Source organism: Macrotis lagotis, chromosome 1, assembly GCF_037893015.1.
Source record: "Macrotis lagotis isolate mMagLag1 chromosome 1, bilby.v1.9.chrom.fasta, whole genome shotgun sequence".
Lineage (NCBI taxonomy): Eukaryota > Metazoa > Chordata > Mammalia > Peramelemorphia > Peramelidae > Macrotis > Macrotis lagotis.
Window position 1 is genome coordinate 94,365,791 of NC_133658.1, and position 19,781 is coordinate 94,385,571.

General features: G+C 35.0%; 1 protein-coding gene across 4 annotated transcripts in view; it reads left to right on the plus strand.

The window, feature by feature from the left end:
* PLEKHH2 (pleckstrin homology, MyTH4 and FERM domain containing H2) overlaps positions 1–19,781 on the plus strand; it is a 124,002-nt gene that overhangs the window by 45,243 nt on the left and 58,978 nt on the right. For 3 of the 4 annotated variants that reach the window (XM_074204804.1, XM_074204828.1, XM_074204812.1), the window contains exons 5-9: positions 3,767–3,850; positions 4,523–4,604; positions 9,934–10,119; positions 10,437–11,431; positions 14,765–14,840. In XM_074204804.1, coding sequence (XP_074060905.1) covers positions 3,767–3,850; positions 4,523–4,604; positions 9,934–10,119; positions 10,437–11,431; positions 14,765–14,840 — 1,423 coding nt within the window. The remainder of the gene's footprint in view (positions 1–3,766; positions 3,851–4,522; positions 4,605–9,933; positions 10,120–10,436; positions 11,432–14,764; positions 14,841–19,781) is intronic. The other variant, XM_074204820.1, reaches the window with a different exon arrangement.

Genomic DNA, 19,781 nt, shown 5'->3' on the forward strand with positions numbered 1-19,781 from the left:
AATGAATGAATTTCTTTATTCACAGTCACCAAGAAGAGAAAGAAGAAACTTGAGTGCATTTTTACATGTTGGTGAGAAAACTGGGGTTAGAAATGATGGATTTGATGTCAGCCAGTGAAAGTACAATATATGTATTAGTAAATATGGCTACAAAAAAATTACAAAAAAATGGGATTTTTCTTGTTCTTAAGTGTGGGCTAATCCTAAGGTAAAATCAAGCACAAATTGGATGCAGAGAAACTTCATAAGTTTTAGGGTTTCTGTGTTTTTGTAAAGAAGAAAACATTTATTTTTTTAAAGAAGAAAGAATTTGTTATTATAGATCTTTTTCATGGAAATGCTTATTTCTGAAACAAACCTTTGTTTTTGGATTTTCACTTCTAATTCATAGTACTAAAAGTACTGCTTCATGGAAACATTTTGTAGTCAGAGAACCTGGGTTCTCTGCCACTTACTACTTATATGACCTTGGGTAAGTCTCTTCTCCTTTTCTAGGCCACAGATTTCCCATCAGAAAAATGAAGTATATTAGATGACCCTTTGTCCCTTCCAACCTTATTGCTCTGTAACTATGGTCTTGTGGTACCATGTCCTTTAAGATTCCCTACATCTCTAAATCTGTGATCCATTAAGAAATTGGGAAAGTTATGGAATATGTTCTTTGTTGCTTATATTTGTAGTGAACATCTGTGAACAACATGCCTATATTGGTTTTGTTTGTCAGTGTTTGCAGTTATGGGGTATTTAAAAATAAATCATATTAAGAATTGATATTATTTGAATAACAATTTTTTTCAGTATAGTCACCCTAAAATTTTACTTTTTCTAAGAATAGCTCCTTTTGTACTTTTTTTAAAAATATCTCTTGAAACTAACCTTTCTTTAAGGAATTTTTAAAATGGCTTGCTTTTCTTTCAAATTTAACAGTTACATTTCTGAATTTTATGGAGAGAGTAGTTCTTATTGTGTCTAGAAATAATTATGTATATTTTTATTTCTCATTTATTTCTTGACTACCTTTTCTCACTTTTTGTCTTTCCTGGCAATATGAAGGCAGTGAAGGGATTTGTTTGAAAATAGACTTGACCTTCAGTTTTTTTGTTTTGTTTTTAGCCTTTGTGGGTGCTACTCCATTTTTTTCTCCCATTTTTCTTTTACCAGAAAACCCCAGACCTTGGCTCACTTATTCCCCTTTATATGGATTTTCCTAAGCTTCCTGGCTTTGCCTGTAGGAGAGGACCCAAGAATATTCTTCTAGAAACAGCAAACAATCCTCACTTGTGTTGTAAGAGTTTTACTACTAAGTTCTTCAGAGAAACATATTGAGGGTTAAAATAATAAACAAAGAAGAAAGCTTGCAGAAGAAGACTGAACTACTCCTTTGTTCAAAAATGTAGGCTCTCATCCTTAGTATTTCTTAGTTCCCCCCTCTTGAATCTTTTCTTCCAAGTCTCAATACACACACACACACACACACACACACACACACACACACACACACAAACACAGAGAAACACAAATAATCTAGGGAAGGGGAGACAGAACAAAGGGAAAGGGGGTCAGTGTATTCATATATAAAGGTCCATATCCCTGTCTGGATGTGATGAGATGCTAAATCATTCTTTGGATGTCTAGCCTTTGGTCTTTAGTTGAATACTAGATGTTGCAGGCCTTCTTATCTGGTTAAGTCCTAGATTTGAAATAAATGCTTTTTCTATGGATGTTCACCCTCCCTAATATCCTGAGGGAACTCATTTCATCTTTGAGAGCTCTAATTGTTAAAAAAAATTTTTTCTCATAAATTAAAAATAAATCTGCCTCTCTGCAACTTCCACTCATTGCTCCTAGTTCTACTTTCTGAGTTAATGCCTCTTCCACATGACAAGTCTGCAAATACTTTTAATGCAGCTATCATGTACTCCCTGGAGCCTCTTCCAGACTAAAACTTCTTCAGCTGATGACCTGTTGTCTAGTCCCCTAAACCTGCCAATTAATGTACTCTGAATATTCCTGTTTACCAGTATCCTTCCAAAAATGTGGCACTTGGAACCTAGACACATTTCTCTCACCTTTGTTGGGTTATCCTTTTAGCAGGAGGCAGCTATGTTAGTCACAAGACCATAGATGAAAGATCATCTAATCCAAATTTCTCATTTTACAGATGAGGAAACTGAGGCTGAGGAAGGTCAGTGACTTATTTCAAAGTCACATAGGTAGGTAGTAAAGTATCAAAAGTGGGGTTTGAACCCAAGCAAAAAAGGAAAATGAAGCTAAGGCCTCAAGATAGCCTAGGGAACACCATGTCCATGTCAGTCATTTAGTCATTAAAGTGCCCTATGTGTGCCAGTATGTGCTGGGAATATGAAAAAAAGGAAAAATAGAAGTCCTCATTCTCAGTCAGTCTATTGGGGGAGAAAAAATGGAAACAACTATGTACAAAAATATAGACAGGATAAATAGGAAATAATGAACAGATAGAAGGCATCAGTATTAAGGGATCAGCAATAGCGTCCTTCCAACTAGGAGGCAGAGATGAGGAGGAAGGACATTTCATTGGGTTGTAGCTGTTGTTGCTGCTGCTGCTGGAGAAGAGGAAGGGAGAGAAATTCCCTCCTCCTCCTCCCATAAAAGAGCCCATGAGACTTTTGCTGAAAATCTAGGGGAGTAGCTTCTTTTGCCTCAGTTCTCCCTGACTCTATGATCAATCATCTTTGACACCATCATCCATCACTTGTGACCAATTAGGAATGGCTGGGTCATTTTAACAAGGTGCAATCTTTCAGGAAAGGATCAGAACAGGTCCTATGTAAAGGAACTAGAGCCCATTCCCTATCCAGTGGGAGGTGCTTCTGTCTAGCAGATCAGAAGATTTCCCAACATCATCCTTATTACATACATACATGCATATATATATTCATTCAAAGATAGAGATCTTTATCACATATATACATGTGTAGACACATATACAGTATATGAACATATATGTTAAATAGATTTTATATACCCTATTCATATATTCACATTCATACATATATCCAGCTATATTACATATATATATGTGTGTGTGTGTGATATAGATAAATAAGTATTTTATATATGTATAAGTGAGTATATCTATGTAGGTATATAAGTCTATATACACATAACAACTCAAAGGGGAATTGATTAAAATGACTGATAAAAAATATTAAGTCAATCTACCAGAAATTATTATGGGTATATATTATTAGCATTCTTCCAAAAGTCCTTTCTAATAAATAGCAATATTATAACTGCTCTACTACCACCAGTAAGGGAAGGATCAAATTACAGCAGCTGGTGGTATGAATAAAACTATTCACATTTTGTGGTTTATCATGCACATTCTCTCACAACTATCTTATTAAGGTAGGTACTGCACATAGTATTCCCATTTTATAGATTAAGAAACTGAGATTTTGAGGAGCAGCTAGGTGGTGCAGTGGATAGAGCATCGGTCCTGGAGAGGGGAGGACCTGAGTTCAAATGTGGCCTCAGACACTTATTAATTGCCTAGCTGTGTGACCTTGGGCAAGTTACTTTAACCCCATTGCCTTAAATAAAATTAAAAATTAAAAAAAAGAAACTGAGAATTTGAGAGATCAGATGACTCATCCAAAATGTGTCAACTATTAGTGTCAGAGTGGGAAATCCAAACCAAGGCTCCTCGCTCTAATTCTTTCTATTACTTCCTAGATTGGATTGTTTGTGTTTTCATCTCATTGATGAATTGCTAATGTGATTTCAGAAACAAATAAGAATACAAGAGGCCAAAATAATAGAAGAAAAAGCAGCCAAGATTAAAGAATGGGTGACAGTCAAACTACAAGAGGTATTTAGCTTTCATTTTTGTTCCTTTTGAAGAGAAAAGTCACAGAAAAATGTGATGATTCTGAATGAAATGCAAAATTTTGGTCAGTTGGTGGTGCTGCTGTCTTTTGGTAAATTTGTAAAAGAGAGATTAAATTTCAATGGCTTTTCCTGAATTAAAAAAAAAAACAATAGTATTGAACATATGTATGACAAGTTGTCATTGGAAATGTCAGTCCTAATTTGTTAATTATAAATAAAATTTAAATGAATTATAGAACTTGTAAGACTATAATATGATATTGATATTTAAAGCATTTAAATATCAGAAAATGTTTAGCTTATATGATAAAGTAAGTGGCAAAAATTTTTTCAGTATTATTTGTAGTCATTTTTAAATGCCTGTATTTATAGAGCTGTAGTCAGGTGAAGACTTAGGGCAATTATCTGGATCACTGAGATGAATCTGCTTTGCAGAGGAAAAAAAGAAAAAAATAAGAGACCATAATTTTCTAAGTTGACAGACTGTTGACCAATTTCACCTGATAATTGCTCAGCCTTCATTTTTTTGCCTTTGCTTACTTAGATCGAAGCTGAGAGTAAGGAAGTACCTATATTATCTGTGTATGGTAATCTACAAATTCATTTTAGAAATATTACCCAAGTAGAACTGAATTACATTGTGTGCTTTTAGCTGGAAGTGGAGAATCAGAACCTTCGTTTGATCAACCAAAACCAAACTGAAGAAATAAGAACAATACAGGCAAAACTGCAAGGTACATGGCTTTTTTTTTAAGTAAGGTAGCTGACTTTGGGTATATATGTAGATATAAAGAACTCTTGTTTTCATTCTTATGCACTTTTTAGACATAATGAACACTGAATAAAATATGAACCTAAAATGTGAGAATGAGTTTTTTAAAAAAAATGGAAAAAAACCTGAACTCATGTAACTGAATGTTGCTCTTCAATGTATTTGTTTAGAGGGATGCTAAACATGCTCCAAAGATGCCGTCATTGACTCAAAATACTTTTAGATATTCTCTTTTGAAATTGCCCTCAAATTGATTTGTGAACCATATAAGAAAATTGCTTTTATTTCCTTATAGTGGCATCTCACTTTTAAATGGAAAATGATATTATCCTGCTTGATTACTTGCTTCTAAGTGATTTTTGACTATAATCAAATCCATCTCTAAGGAGGGTTGAAGATTTATTACCATCAATGAGGATACTTATTCAACATCACAAATATTTTTCATCCTCCCTTGGTCTCTATGATATTGTTCTTCCTTGACTTTCATTCTCCCTTTTGACAATTTCTCAGGCTCCTTTGCTTATTATTAATCTTCCTCTTCCTCTTCCTCTTCCTCTTCTTCCTCTTCCTCTTTTTTTTCCCTTACATCCAATGGCATATCTCTAAGTTCTTATTCTGGGCACTCTTCTATTTGTATACTTTCTCTCTTCATTAACTTATCACCCAGGGGTCTTGGAATGATCTCAAGGCAGAGGACTCCCCAGATTTCTTTATTTACCTTTAATGTCTCTCCTCCATTCTAGTTCCATACAAGAAAACCTTCATATGGATATCCCATAAGTATTCCAAATTGAATATGCCTGAAACTCAAAGGGGAATTGATTAAAATGACTGATAAAAAAACTCATATTTCTCCCAAAACTTTATCCTTTTAAGCTTACCCAAACTTGCTGCTGACATTATTCTTCTAGCAAGCCAGATGTACAACCTTGAAGTCATCCTTGAATATTCCCTTTCTCAAATCCGACCAGTTGCCAAATCTTGACTGTCTTGCTTCTATCTACCTAGTGACACCATTCCCCTATTCCTCTTTCCTCTATTCTCCTGCTTTTCTATTCCTTTTTTATGTTCTTTTATATTCTATTCCTTTTATAGGTTCCTCCCACTAAAATTAGCATTATCTTTTTTGTATCTTAAGCACTTAATACAGTGCCTAGGTATATAACAAGTGCTTTGCTGTTGTTGTTCAGTTGTTTTTGGTAATATCTGAATATTTTCTAGGTAAAGATACTTGAGTGTTTTGCCATTTCCTTCTCCAACTAATTTTACAGATGAAGAAACTGAGGCTTAGAGGATAAAGTGAATTGCTTAGGGTCGCACAGCTAGTAAGTATCTGAGGCCAGATTTGAGCTCAAGTCTTCCTGAACCAGGGATGGCATTCTATCCTCTTAATTGATAGACTATTCTTACCTCCATTTTCTCTTCTGTCCATTCTATTCTCCACTCAGCTACCAAGTAGTTATTCATGAAACACAGGTTTGACCATTTCCCTCTAAAAATCCTCAATGATTTCCCATTGATTCTAGGATAATAGCTAGAATTTCAATAGTAGCTAGCATTTATATAGTATTTTAAGGTTTGAGAAGCACTATATGTTATCTCATTTGATCCTTACAACAGAAGCAGTTTTTATTTATATTTTACAGATAAGGAAACTGAGTTTGAGATAGTGGAAATAACTTGTCTAGAGTCACATATACAACTAGAAAGTATCTGAGACTGGATTTGAACTCCTGTCTTCTTGACCTTTAGTCCAACTCTCTATTCACTCTACAATCTTGGAGAAAATGTATAATTTTCAGCTTGTCATTTAACATCCACCCCCCATTACCAGCTCTCCCCCCTCGCATAAAATTTGGTTTTTACTTACTTTACCACCCTATTTCAAGTTATTTCCCCTTGATCTACTCTTTTCCATTTAGACTAGCTTCCTAGCTTTTCCCCTACACAATGTTCCAAATCCTTCTTTTATGCCTTTCACCCTTATGGAATCCCTAGCTTCCTTCAAAGCTCTCCTCTTCTTAAATGATACCATAAATGATCTACTCAATCCATGAGATGATCCTGGATTACTTAATATATTTTTATTTACTTGTGTACATATTATATCTCCCTGTTTTATATAGAATGAACAGGATTATTTCATTCTTTTCATTGTATTTTTCAATATCTAGCAAGATGTTTTGCTTAGTGAACATTTGTTTAATGAATGAATGAATGTACTGAGCTAGATACCATATGGGATTCAAAGAATGAGAAGATACGGTGCCCTTTGTTGGGAACAAATTATAGATGACCTTGAATGTCAGATAGAGGAATTTATGCTTTATTCGGTAATTAATGAGTAGCCACTGAAGGTTTTTAAGTAAGGTGTAATATAATTAGTTACACTGTAAGAAGCTTAATCTGGCAACTGTGTAGGATGTATTGAAGGAAGGGAGAAAGTATAGATAAGAAGACCAATTAGAAGCTATAGCAATAGTTCAGGAAAGGAGGAAAGGTGTGTTTGCAGTGGAAATGGAGAAAAAAAGAATGATTGTGGGCATAAGGGAGAAACAGAAGTCAAAAAATGACTCAGAATTTTCTAACTTAGGTGACTGAGATGACGCTGATTCCATTGATAGAAATAGGAAAGTCAGGAAGGACTAAGTAAAATGTTGAGTTTGATTTCAGACATAATGACATGGAATGAAAAGAGTTTTAAATGATTTTTTAGCAATGCAGAATCATTTATAAAATACATATGAATAACTGAACAAATCACTATGTAAGTTCTAGTGTTGGGGGCAGAATGGAAGATAACATTTCTATACACATAGTATATGTATATATCTGTATGAGTATAAAATTATATATATATATATATATATATATTCTACTTAATAACAGAAAGCATTTGATCTAGTGTCTGGTCTAAGATTCTATGACAAAATTTTAAGGGGTGAATTTACCATTTGCTATTGCCGAAATAGGTTAGATTTGATAGGGATGCCTCTTAAATGCTATTATTTCTTTCTAAGATGCTTTACTTCCACTGCTGACAATTACCCACCAGGTTACATTGGTAGCTATTAAAAACTTAATCACTTTCCTTTTAAAAAAAATCATCTTTTTTAAAAAACATTCATTAATTCAGTCCTTTTTTTATTCTTAAAAAAACAACTTCAAGGTAAAATTCAAGTACTATTCAACCATACATTTTTTCAGACTTGCTAATTTTCTTTTTTAAATTATAGTTTTGACATAATGTTTACATATTACATTTCTGAATATATCTCTTCCCCTCTCACCTCCCTAGCAAGTCATCTCCTATAATAGACTGAAAAAGAAATAAGGAAAAAATATTTGAGCAAAACCAATCAATACACTAACCATAGTATAAGCAATATTTTACCTAAGGTATCCTTCCTAAAAATAGATAGAACAGGACAAAAACTCCTGGTCAATATTGTCTTTTAAAAAAAAAAGAAAGCTATATAATGTGTGTGTATGTGTGTATGTGTGTGTGTGTGTATGTGTGTGTGTGTACATGCATATATTATATATGTATATGGAAGAACGATCTGTATCAGAGATAGATGGAGGCATGGAATGATAGAAAGGGTCTTGAATTTTAGAGCCAGAGAATTAGTTCAAATCATGAGTCTGGCATTTACTATCTGTGTGTCTTTAGTCTTTCTTTACCTCAATCTCTACAATTGTAAAATGAAGAACAGAGCTAGGTGACTTAGGAGATCCTTTTCTAGCTCCAAATCTATGATCCTTTGACAGATTAGTCATTAATAAGATTGAAATGAATGATCACAATTAAAATACCTAGATGCTTTGTGGTACCCTCTTGACTACTTTAAATTATTATCAGTGCATTTTGAAATTAATCAGATCTCTAGAAGTTTTCCCAGAGTACAGGTATAATAAATTCCTTGGAAAACTGCCTTAAAATAATAGATAAAATATTTATTAAGCATTTTTTTAGACACCATGCTAAGTACAGGAATACAAAATAAAGAAAAGAGAGTTCCTGCCCTCATCAAGGAGCTTCCATTCTAATGAGGGAAAATAATGCATAAAGGGAGCTGCCAAGGAGAAGTAGCCTTATAGGAACCAGGTAGAAAAGTAAAGTGCTTAGCAAACTATGGTGAGTTGCTTACCATTGCTGATGAGGCAAAATCATAATTAGGTGATTTCCTAATCAGATTTAAAGTTAGAAAGGTCCTTAGGAGTCATTGAAGCCATTCTTTTCATTTTATAGAGGAGGAATTGAGACAAAGAGAAAGAGGGTCAGTGACTTGTCCAGAATCATATAGCTAAAGACTTGATGAGGATTTAAAATTGATTGTTTTTTAACTCCAAGTCCAACTGGAGAACTTTTATCTTGTTCTATCTTCCTTTATTTTGTTCTCTGCCTCTTCTTTCTGTAGAGGCAGCTTAGAGCATCTCTCTTAAGGGACAGAAAAAATGAGCCTGCTCCCCATCTGCCTTCTTCACAGGATTTAGAAGTCTAAAATATGGTATCTGGATACCTATGATATTTTTCCACTAATAGCTTGGGACTGAATACATCTATGGTTTGGTCTGTTTCCTCTACTAATAGAGCTCACAATCCCTCTTTGGCATGTCAGTTTCTAAGAGCAAAAGAATAAACCATCTTACAACTAACCTGTTGATGGACCTTCTTCAGTGGAGTTAGACTAGGTCTTAGAAAAATCTGTCTTGGCAGGATTTTTTTAGTGGGGCGGGGCCTACTAGAACCTTCCCTTTATTGGCATAACTTTGAGAACTGGAGTTACTCTAAACCGCAGTGAGGCATTAGATTAGAATTTTAGTAAAAGGTTCTGCTTTCATTTAAATCCAGTTCTCCCCAGGTTACCTTGGCAGCTGAGATGCCCATCACTTCCTTGCTACCCTCAGATGCTAGGATTATTGAGTAAGCAGGTTCTACTTAAACTCTGCTGCTCCTAATGTTCCTAGATGATTGCAGCTTATACTAGCATACTGTAATCTACTTTTCTGTTAGGGCTGACATTTTATAATGGGATTACATTCTTTTCTTCTAAACTTTCAGAAAACATATTTTGAGCATATAACAATTTTAAAATATAGCACTTTCTCAAAGGCTCCATGATTCACATGTGGTGTTTGACATAAAGGAATCTTCTGGAATAAGGAATGAAATTTTGACTTTTTTCCTTGCACAGTGAAGAAATTTATCTAAATGTCTGTATGCCTTAGACTCATGTGTAGTCCATTAGTAAGACATATGATAATTCTCAGTTATTTTATTGCAGAAGTTCAAGGGAAGAAACTCTCCACTGTCTCTCTACCAAAACCTTCAGAAGGTCAACGTCTGAGCAGTTTGACTTTTGGATGCTTTTTATCCAGAGCTAAAAGTCCTCAGCAAATGATTAAATCAGAAGAAGTAAGCAAGATATCATCTAAAGAACCTGAGTTCCCAGAAGGAAATCATGTAGAAGGTATTTAACAAATAGTATTATTTGCTTTTAAACTTTTGCATGTATTTTGAATCTCTCAGTTTATCTTTTGTAGTTTATCTTCTGTATGAACACTTTCTTTTGTGACTTATCCTTTCATTAAATGCAGTTCCTTCACTACCATTACCCTGTTACAGTTCTGCTATGTGATATTTTCTTTAAATGCCATAATTTACAAGCTTATTTAAAAAAAGAATAAGTTTAATTTAGAGTAACTATATTTATACTAAATTGCTAGTTATTGAAGAATAGACAAGCTTATTTAAAGCATCTTGCCAATTTGATGTTTTCTTTTCTAGAAATGGACATCCCAGAAACTTCCCTTGGTAGCCAAGTACAGGAACACAACAAAGGTCAGAGGTCTTTGCAGCAAAACTCCTGTGGCTTGGAACAGAATGGAGTGACAAAGGCAAATTATACCCTGCAAGGGGTAGATGGTGTTAAAGACACATCACAGAATTCCTGTGTCACAGTAAGTGATTGGAGTTCTGATGAGGAAGAAGAAAGCAAAGAAAGGTCAAAATCCAGGTGTGACTCTACCCTTTCTAGTCATACTTCAGAAGAGAGTACCAGGTATAGCAGAATGGGAAGTGAAATGTATTTGACAGCTTCAGATGATAGCAGTTCTTTATTTGAGGAAGAGAGTTTTGGCATTAAAAGAACCGAGCACAAGAAGTTATATTCCTGGCAACAGGAAGCCCAGTGGAAGGCTCAGAACAGTACAAGTGGAAAAGGAAACTGTGAATCATGGAGTAAAAAAGGGAAAGATGCCTTTTCGGATGAACTAAACAAGAAATTTCAGTGTCAGAGACTGGACTATTCTTCTTCTTCTAGTGAAGCCAATACTCCAAGTCCTATTTTAACCCCAGCTTTAGCACCCAAGAATCCAAGCCTGCTGCCCCCAGAAGGACATCAACATCCAATGCCATTCCATCCTTCCTCAAATCTGCCTCCTGCAAAGTTAAGGATTCCTAATGTGTTCAGTATAAGTGTTGCTTTGGCCAAAAGACACTTGAGTCAGCCCCAGTTAAGTTCTGATCGGATGTTTGGCAGAAACAGAAATGCTATAAGCATGATCCGACCCCTCAAACCTCAGGAAACAGACATCGATCTAGTCGATGGAGACAGCACAGAAATCATAGAAAATATGGATGTTGGTTATGATGATGGAGTGTTTTCCTATGACTCCCTTGAAGCACCTTGTTCAGAAGATTCAGAAATGTGTGATTCATCTGCAAAGAAGGCAGCTGGAGGCAAACCTCCAACTCCTCCACTTCATCGGTTTCCTTCCTGGGTAATTATTATTCTGTGGTCGCCTCCCCCGCAGTGCCCTTTCCTTCTCAGGTGTATTAAGTGAGTCTGATTTTCAGGTTTAATTTTATTTATTTTTCTGTATTTTCTTAAGACTCCATTTATTTGGGCATTTCTGAAACAAGGTAATAGGAAGTTAGAATATAGAGCCTGGGTCTTTGATGATTTTCATGAGATCATAGTATTCTGTGATTTGTAGCTTAGAAGCACTTTGGCATAGAGCTAGGATTGCTTTTTTGTGTTGGACTCTTTTGGCAATCTAGTGAAGCCTATGAACCCCTTCTCAGAGCAATGTTGAGTTTAAAAATTCATAATTGAGAGGATTGCCAACTTTCAGTATGTGAAAATAAAGATGTAATTTTTTTCCATCCAAGTTCATAGATTCCTTCCTCCCTTGAGATCTATACACAGACCAAATCCATGGACTCAAGTTAAGACCCTCTGACACAGAGAATAGTGAGTTGATCTTGGGATCAGGATAACCTAGGTTCAAATCCTACCTCTGACACATAGGGGCTAGATGACTCTGCCCAAGTCATACTCATTGCCCCCCAGGCAACTTCATAAATTAGGAAAGTTTTATTAATTTGTGCTCATAGAAGGAATTTGCCTACACTGATCTAGGTTGGTTTTTGAAGCAGAGGGCACATTTGAATCATTAAAAAAAGAGAGAAAGTTTTTAAAATATGATCCTATTCATTTTTTTCTGGCTATGCATTTCATTGGGTACACATTAAGTACCATATAATACCTTCATTAAAATCAGCCCTATAAATGGGATCTGAGTTGTGGGAGGGCTTTGTAAGATTTTTGTAGATAAATTAGGGTCTTGATTCCTTTTTAAGTTCTTTAAAAGAACATGATTTCCTTAGTACAAATACAATATATTCAAAGAGAAGTAGAAGGTCGTACACTCTCATTTTGAATTGAGCCTATAATTTCTATGTATTTTGAATCCAGACCACTATGTGATCCATCTACAATATGGCATTAAATACAGGATGGCACAGGGAAATATGTTTGAATATGACACAAAGATTCCAATTATCTTCTAGGCAGTGTTCCTCCCCGATTCAGATACTTTTAACTATGTTTGTATACTTCCTCAAGATGTTAGATGAGACTGGAATTTATTGTGTCAAACTATTTTTTTCTGCTATTTCCTCACTGCTCTTCATCATGCTCTTCTTTCTGAATTCAATTAACCCTGGAGAAGTAATTCTGCTTTTCAAGTGCCTCTTAGCAACCAAAGTATTGGAAGCAAGACTTTTCAAGGTTTCATGACCTTTTTTCCCATATAAGAAGGAAAGCAAAATAAAAATGTCAACCTACATTTAGACTAAGAGCATAAGTTTAAAGATGGGAGGAAACTTTGGAAGAGTATTAGTCCTCATCATTTTACAGGTTAGGAAACTAAGTCTCAGAGAAGTCAATGTGACAATGTCTAAGATCACACAGGTAATTAAATGCTGCAGAGATTAAAACCCAGCTCTTCTATTATCAAACACAGTACATTCAAACATATTTCCCTGTGCCATCCAGTATTTAATGCCATATTGTAGATGGATACATAGTGGTCTGGATGCAAAATACATTGAAATTAAAGACCCAATTCAAAAATGAGAGTGTACGACCTTCTACTTCTCTTTGAATATATTGTATTTGTACTAAGGAAATCATGTTATTTTAAAGAAGTTAAAAAGGAATCAAGACCCTAATTTATCTACAAAAATCTTAACAAAGCCCTCCCACAACTCAGATCCCATTTATAGGGCTGATTTTAATGAATATATGGTATTTATTGTATTCCCAATGAAATGAGTAGCCAGAGTAACCTCTACCTCACTCTTTCCAAACTTATTCTTTCTCCTTACCACAACTCAAAGCATCTCCATGTTCTCCCAGTTATCCACCCTGCTCTGACCTCTCCATTTTTTTTGGAAATCTTAACTCAGATCTTTAATTTGCCTCCCCCCCCCCTTTATTGGGATAACAAATTTTACTAGGATAAGAATAACAAATCTCTTTGGAATTTAAAGAACTTTGAAATCTCACCCATTCCTGTGTCTTTGGTCATTTTACATTTATTCCCCTCTCTGCATTCTAAGGTTTAGCCTTGCAGAATGATTTATTGTCCCTGAGTCCCAACATTCCATCTTTTTTCTCCATGTCTTTGCACTGCATGGGGTGTCCATGACTGAGATGCTCTTTATCTGTCTCTTGGAGACCCATGACCCAAGTTTACTTAAAATGTCAATTCATATGCCACCTTCTTCATGAATCCATTGCTACTCCTTCCAGAATCCAGTGCATTGTCATTCAAAGTTAGTTACTTTTAATTTGGCCTGTATGCATACATACAAATACACACAATGCACACACACACACACACATACACACACACACACACACACACACACACAGGTAACATACCCCATTAGAATGTAAATTCTTTTGTTTTTGTACCCTCAGACTAGTTACAATCTTCTCCCCATACCCCACAAGGTATACTACTTTTGGACATCTATGGACCTTGCCACACTTTTTTCCTCTAGGAAACCCATCACTAGGAAATAACATTTTCCTGAAAGATTGAATCTTCCTGAATACTCACATCTCATCAGTACTCTTTGCCTGCCTGATGAGATCCTGTGACTAGAGGCTTCCATTTAAGGAGGGGGATAAGTATATTTAACCTTCTCCCCATTTCCCACCAGCTACACTGTTTTTGGACCTCTCCATCATGCCCCTGAGTTAGGTTCTTCCTCCATCTCTTTTCAGCTTTCTTTGTCTGTTGTCTTCCTCCATTAAATTGTAAGCTGATTGAAGGCAGGGACTGTCTTTGGTTTTATTTGTATCCCCAGCCTATCTCTTGCCACACTGGTTGGCACATGGTAGATTCTTAATAAATATTTATTGACTGACATAGTTAATGCTTGTTAATTGACTGAAATAACCCTCTGAATATACTTTGACTCTAACTTTTTACTTCATATCAGAGTCACTTTAATTTTTGTTTTTCTTCTTATCTTATGAGGGTTGTAGAGATTCTAGAATAATTAGTAAGTGTAAATGCCTTCTCTAAATTTTTCTGTCTCTAGAGAGAAGTTGAATATTAATCAGAAACCAGAAAATAAATATATGCAATATTTGTTAAATTACTGAAAATGAAAAATGCCTTGATATGTACCCCTCAAAATAGTATATTTTATTTAGACAATAATATTGCAATAATACCACAGAATGATAAATGAAGGAAAGTTAGAACATCAAAAATGACTGGGAACCCTAATTCAAACCTCTGTCTTTAAACTAGGAAAGTAGAATTTATGCTGTGGCCAAATCAGGTATTCGAATGTCTGAAGTCTTCACTGCAGATAATATTAATAAAAGTAAGTGATTTTGGTTTCTATATCTTGTGTAATTTTCTGAGGGCTTGAGGGTTATCCAACATAAAACACTGCCTCTGGAATAACAACAGAAGGGCTTAAACTTCCCGAAAATTATCTTGTATTATTGTCTTTTTTTTGAAGTACATGTTAAAATTCATTATTTCCAATTAAAAATTATATACTTTAAATTCTAACACAAGATTTACTCTGATTGTTTGTCTTTCCTACTGTAATTGTGAAAAAGTTGGAGATAATATTTGACTTACAGAATAATTTAATTAGGAGGATTCAAACAGGTTGAATGGCAGAGTTGGCATTAATGGTTCCCATGTTAACTTTGAAGAGGGGCTCAAATACAGTACCTCTATAAGGAAGGTACCTCTACAAGTTTAACAGTTTTTTTTAGTTTCTGCAAGGCAATGGGGTTAAGTGGCTTGCCCAAGGCCACATAGCTAGGTAATCATTAAGTGTCTGAGGCCAAATTTGAACTCAGGTACTACTGACTCCAGAGCCAGTGCTCTATCCACTGCATCACCTAGCCACACCAAGTTTAACAATTTTATCAATGATTTGGATAAAAGTATCAAAAAAAGTATCAAAGTTATCAAATATTCAGATGGCATAAAACTGGGGGGGGATTGGTTAACATTTCAGGTGACAAGTTTCAAAAGGATCTTGACAAACTAGAACATTGGGCTGAAGCAAATAAGATGAAATTTATTGAGGATGAATAGAGAGTATGAAGTCTGGAATAAAAGAAAATCACAAGGATAGCCTGAGGAGACATAGTTGGACTACTGCTTGAAAAAAAATTGAGGATTTTAGTGCACTGAAAACTTAAAAATAGTTAATAATACAATATGATAACCAAATTAGTGTGATCTTTTGTTGTTCAGTCATTTTCAGTCTTGTTTGACTGTTTGTTACCCTCTTTGGGGTTTTCATGGCTAAGATAGTGGACTGGTTTGCCATTTCTTTCTCCAGCTCATTTTATAGATGAAGAAACTGAGGCAAACAGGTTAAGTGGCTTGTCCAAAGTCACATATCTAGTAAGTGTATGCAGCCAGATTTGAACTCATAGAGATGAGTCTTCCAGACTCCAGGCTAGCATTCTACCCATTGTAAGTTATAATCACATACATATACATGTATAAATACATACATATTGAGATATACATATATATAAATATATAAATTTATCTATAGAGTGATTTACCCATGAATACATATATAAAAAGTGACTTGTCCAGGGTTATGAAGTTAGAATGTCTGATGGACTTGAATCCAGATCTTCCTAACTCAGAGGTTACCTCTCTTCCCTCTACAGTATATTGCCTTTCAAATAGACATTGCAGGCATAATTATTCACACTTTACATAAGAAGAACTAAGTCTCAAATAGAAGACATACACTTAGGAAGATGAGTCTTCCTGATTCCAGGTCCAGTACTCTATCCGCTGTGTCACTTAGCTGTCCTAGGCTTCATTAAAAAGGGCATAATGTTCAGGGTTTAGGAAGATTATAATTAAGCTATACTCTTGATCTGGTCTGGCCATATTTGTAGTATTGTGTTTGGTTTTAAGGGCGCAATTTTAGAAAAGTTGTGGATAAGCTAGAATCATGCAGAGGAAGTTTACAAGGATGGTAAAAGGTTTTGAATTCCTGCCATATGAGGATTATCTGAAGGAACCAGGGTTGGCTAGCTTGAAAAAAAAAAAAGATGACATCAGAACTATCTTCAAGTATTTCAAAGGCTTCCTTATAAAAAAAGGATTCATCTTGGTCTATTTGTTCTTAGAAAGGGGAGTTGAATCAATGAGTAAAAGTTAAAAAGAGACAAATTTAAGCATGATATAACCAGAAATTTCCAACATTTAAGGATGTCTAAAATTGAATGTGATAGAGTTCTAGTCTTCTGTAGGAGGGCTTCTTGAAAAGTATGAAAGCACCTAACTCTACTACTTTTACTCCAGCAGAGATCTAAAATGAGCTCCAGATTGAATAATAAGCAAAAAGCCCTCCAAGAGACACGTCAATTAGCTTTTTTATCTTTTAAAAATTTATTTATTATAAATAACGGCTCTCTGGAAGCAGGAAGGGGTAAGGATGTAGGTGATGTAAAAGAAAAGCTATCAGTAAAAATCTGTTTTAAAAAGAAATGAAGCAAGAAGTTACAAATGAAATTGAGGTTATGGAAGAAAGATTTAGAAGGAAAATTAATGACTTGAAATAGTATTTGTTAAATTTATCCAAGAAACAGACTTCTTGAAAATTAGAATGGACTAAATGAAAATTAATGACTCTATGAAACAACATGAAATAGTGGAATAAATCAAAAAATAGAAAAAGAAAAGAAAATGTTTTATAATCACCTTATTACCTGAAAACTATGACCCTCTAAGAATCCTTGATATTACATTTTGAGAAATCATAAATAAAAATTACCCAGGTTGATTAGAACCAGAGGACAAAGTGAAAATAGAAAGAATACACCAATCACTTCCAGAAAGAAACCCCAAAATAAAAACTCCCAGGAATGTTATAGCCCAAACCTAAAACAGCTTCCCTAACAGAGAAGTACAACAAAGGACTATCAAGCATTCTTGCTGAAAAGATCAGGGCTCAACAGGAATTAATAATAAATTGGACAGCTACTCCCCCTACCCCTTGGAAGGGGCTGGATAATGAAGAAAGTTTTATTTTTTTCTAAGGGGAGAAGAAACAAGTATACTTTGTCCTCAAGAGTCATAGGTAGGAATTAAATGATAAACAGATAAATTGGGAATGGTTTGGCTGTTTTTATGGGTTTAATGAAAGAAAGAAAATGGGAATGTATAAAGGAAGAAAAGAGTAAGAAGGTAAAGAGCTATTTCACTTAACTGGGCTGTGTAAGATTAAAAATATACAAACTTGAAGGATAGAATGGGGAAACTTGGCATCATGAGAACCTCATTATGATCTGAACCTGAAAGAGAGGAATTGAATGTCCACATGCTCATAGAGTTTGCTGTAGAAACTCAATAGACAAGTTGGAAGGGATGGGAAGAGGAGAGTGTGCGAGTTTAGAGTAAAGATATTTAAAACAAACTCCATCATCCAAGATGGATTGAGAGAGGGGAATTCAAAAGAAAGAATAGGAACTTTTGGAAACTGAGTGAGATATAGGTCAGGGGAAAGAATTCGTTCAGTCATGTCTGACTTTTTGTGATTCCATTTGGCGTTTTCTTGGCAAAAATACTGCAGTGGTTTGCCATAATCTTCTCCTTTTCTTCCTTTATAAATTGGACATACATTATTTTACAGATGAGGAAACTGAGGCCAACAGAATTAAGTGACTTTCCCAGGGTCATGCAGCTAGTGTCTGAGGACAGATTTGAACTCAGGAAGAAGAGTCTTCTGATTCCAAGTCCAGTCACTTTGCCACCTAGCTGATTTGGGTTCAAAGTAGGGGGTGGAGGAAGGAAATAGGGGATGGGAAGATCTAGATCCCTGCAATTATAGTTCCCTAATATAAAGCAAGGGGCATAGTGGATAGACCTACTGGGCCTGGAATAAAGAAGACTCATCTTCCTGAGTTCAGATTTGACCTCAGACACTTATTAGTTAGGTGACCCTGGGCAAGTTGCTTAACCCTATTTACCTTCATTTCCTCATCTGTAAAGTGAGCTGGAGAAGAAAATGTCAAACCTCTCTAATCTTTGCCACAAAAACCCCAAATGGAATCAGTAAGAGTCGGACACAAAAAAATTACTGAACAACATTATAAAGCAGAGTTTTTCTTTCATCACCTACTTTATTAAGAGGAAGTCAATGTAATAGAGAGAAAAAAAATCATCCTTAGGTTAAAATGGGAGTGGAAGGACAGGACACAGTCATCATAACCATGATTCCATTAAGGCAGAGTGGACTGGAAAGCAGAATTCAACAGATAAGAAACTTTTGAAACATTCACAATTAAAATAAGGGCCCAGTGCAAAGTCTCTTTTTACTTCAGGTGAAACATGGAAAGGGCTGTCTCAGGAGCTAGTGGATTCCTTTGTATTGGATATAGTGCTCTAACAGAATTTAGGAAGACCTGAGTTCAAATGTGACCTCAAATACTTCTTAACATGTTATTTAATCTCTGCTTTAATTTCTACATCCTCAAAATGGACATCAAAATAGTACCTAATGCATAGGATAGTTGTAAGAAAAACTGGTATAATATAAAGCATTTTGTAAACCGTAAAGTGCCATATAAGTACTAGTTTTATTGAGGTTGATGATGATGATGATGATGATGATGATGATGATGATTCTCATTGAGGCTTAATACCCACTTTTCGGATAATTCATAGAGAAGATTCTTTTTCAGATTTTAGAAAGATTTGAATTTTTCCAGCTCCGACATTCTGTGATTCTATGAATTCTTTACATGAAAAAAAGACAGAAGCAAAGAATTTCTTATGTGGGATTTTCACATTGTGGATTTATAGAAAAGAGTAGTAAATACATGACTTTTGGGGACAAAGTAGGGAAAGTAGTATCCTGAAATTTTCTTCTTGTCCTGCTAATCTCTCCTTTTCTCATGCTTACTAGATTTTTTCCCCACCTAATACTAACTTAGAAAAGGTGATTGATAGCAGAGTTCAATGGAACAAGTAATTAATAGCATGTAATCAGAAGGTGTTTTCATGAAATAGTCATTCATTTAGGAAAAATCAGCAAACAAAAAAAATAATTATTGAGCACCTTCTGAATCCTTAGGATTGTACCAAATATTTACTGTCAGAAATATTGGAAAAGTTGACTTCAGGTAATTTACAACCCAAATGGGAAAAATGATTAATATGTACCACCTCTCAATCTTGTAGTCTGTTCCTCTTTTCAGGAAAAACACTGAACCCATATTCTAAAATACAATAAAGTGTGTGCTACAATTCTAATTGCTGAAGTTCTTAC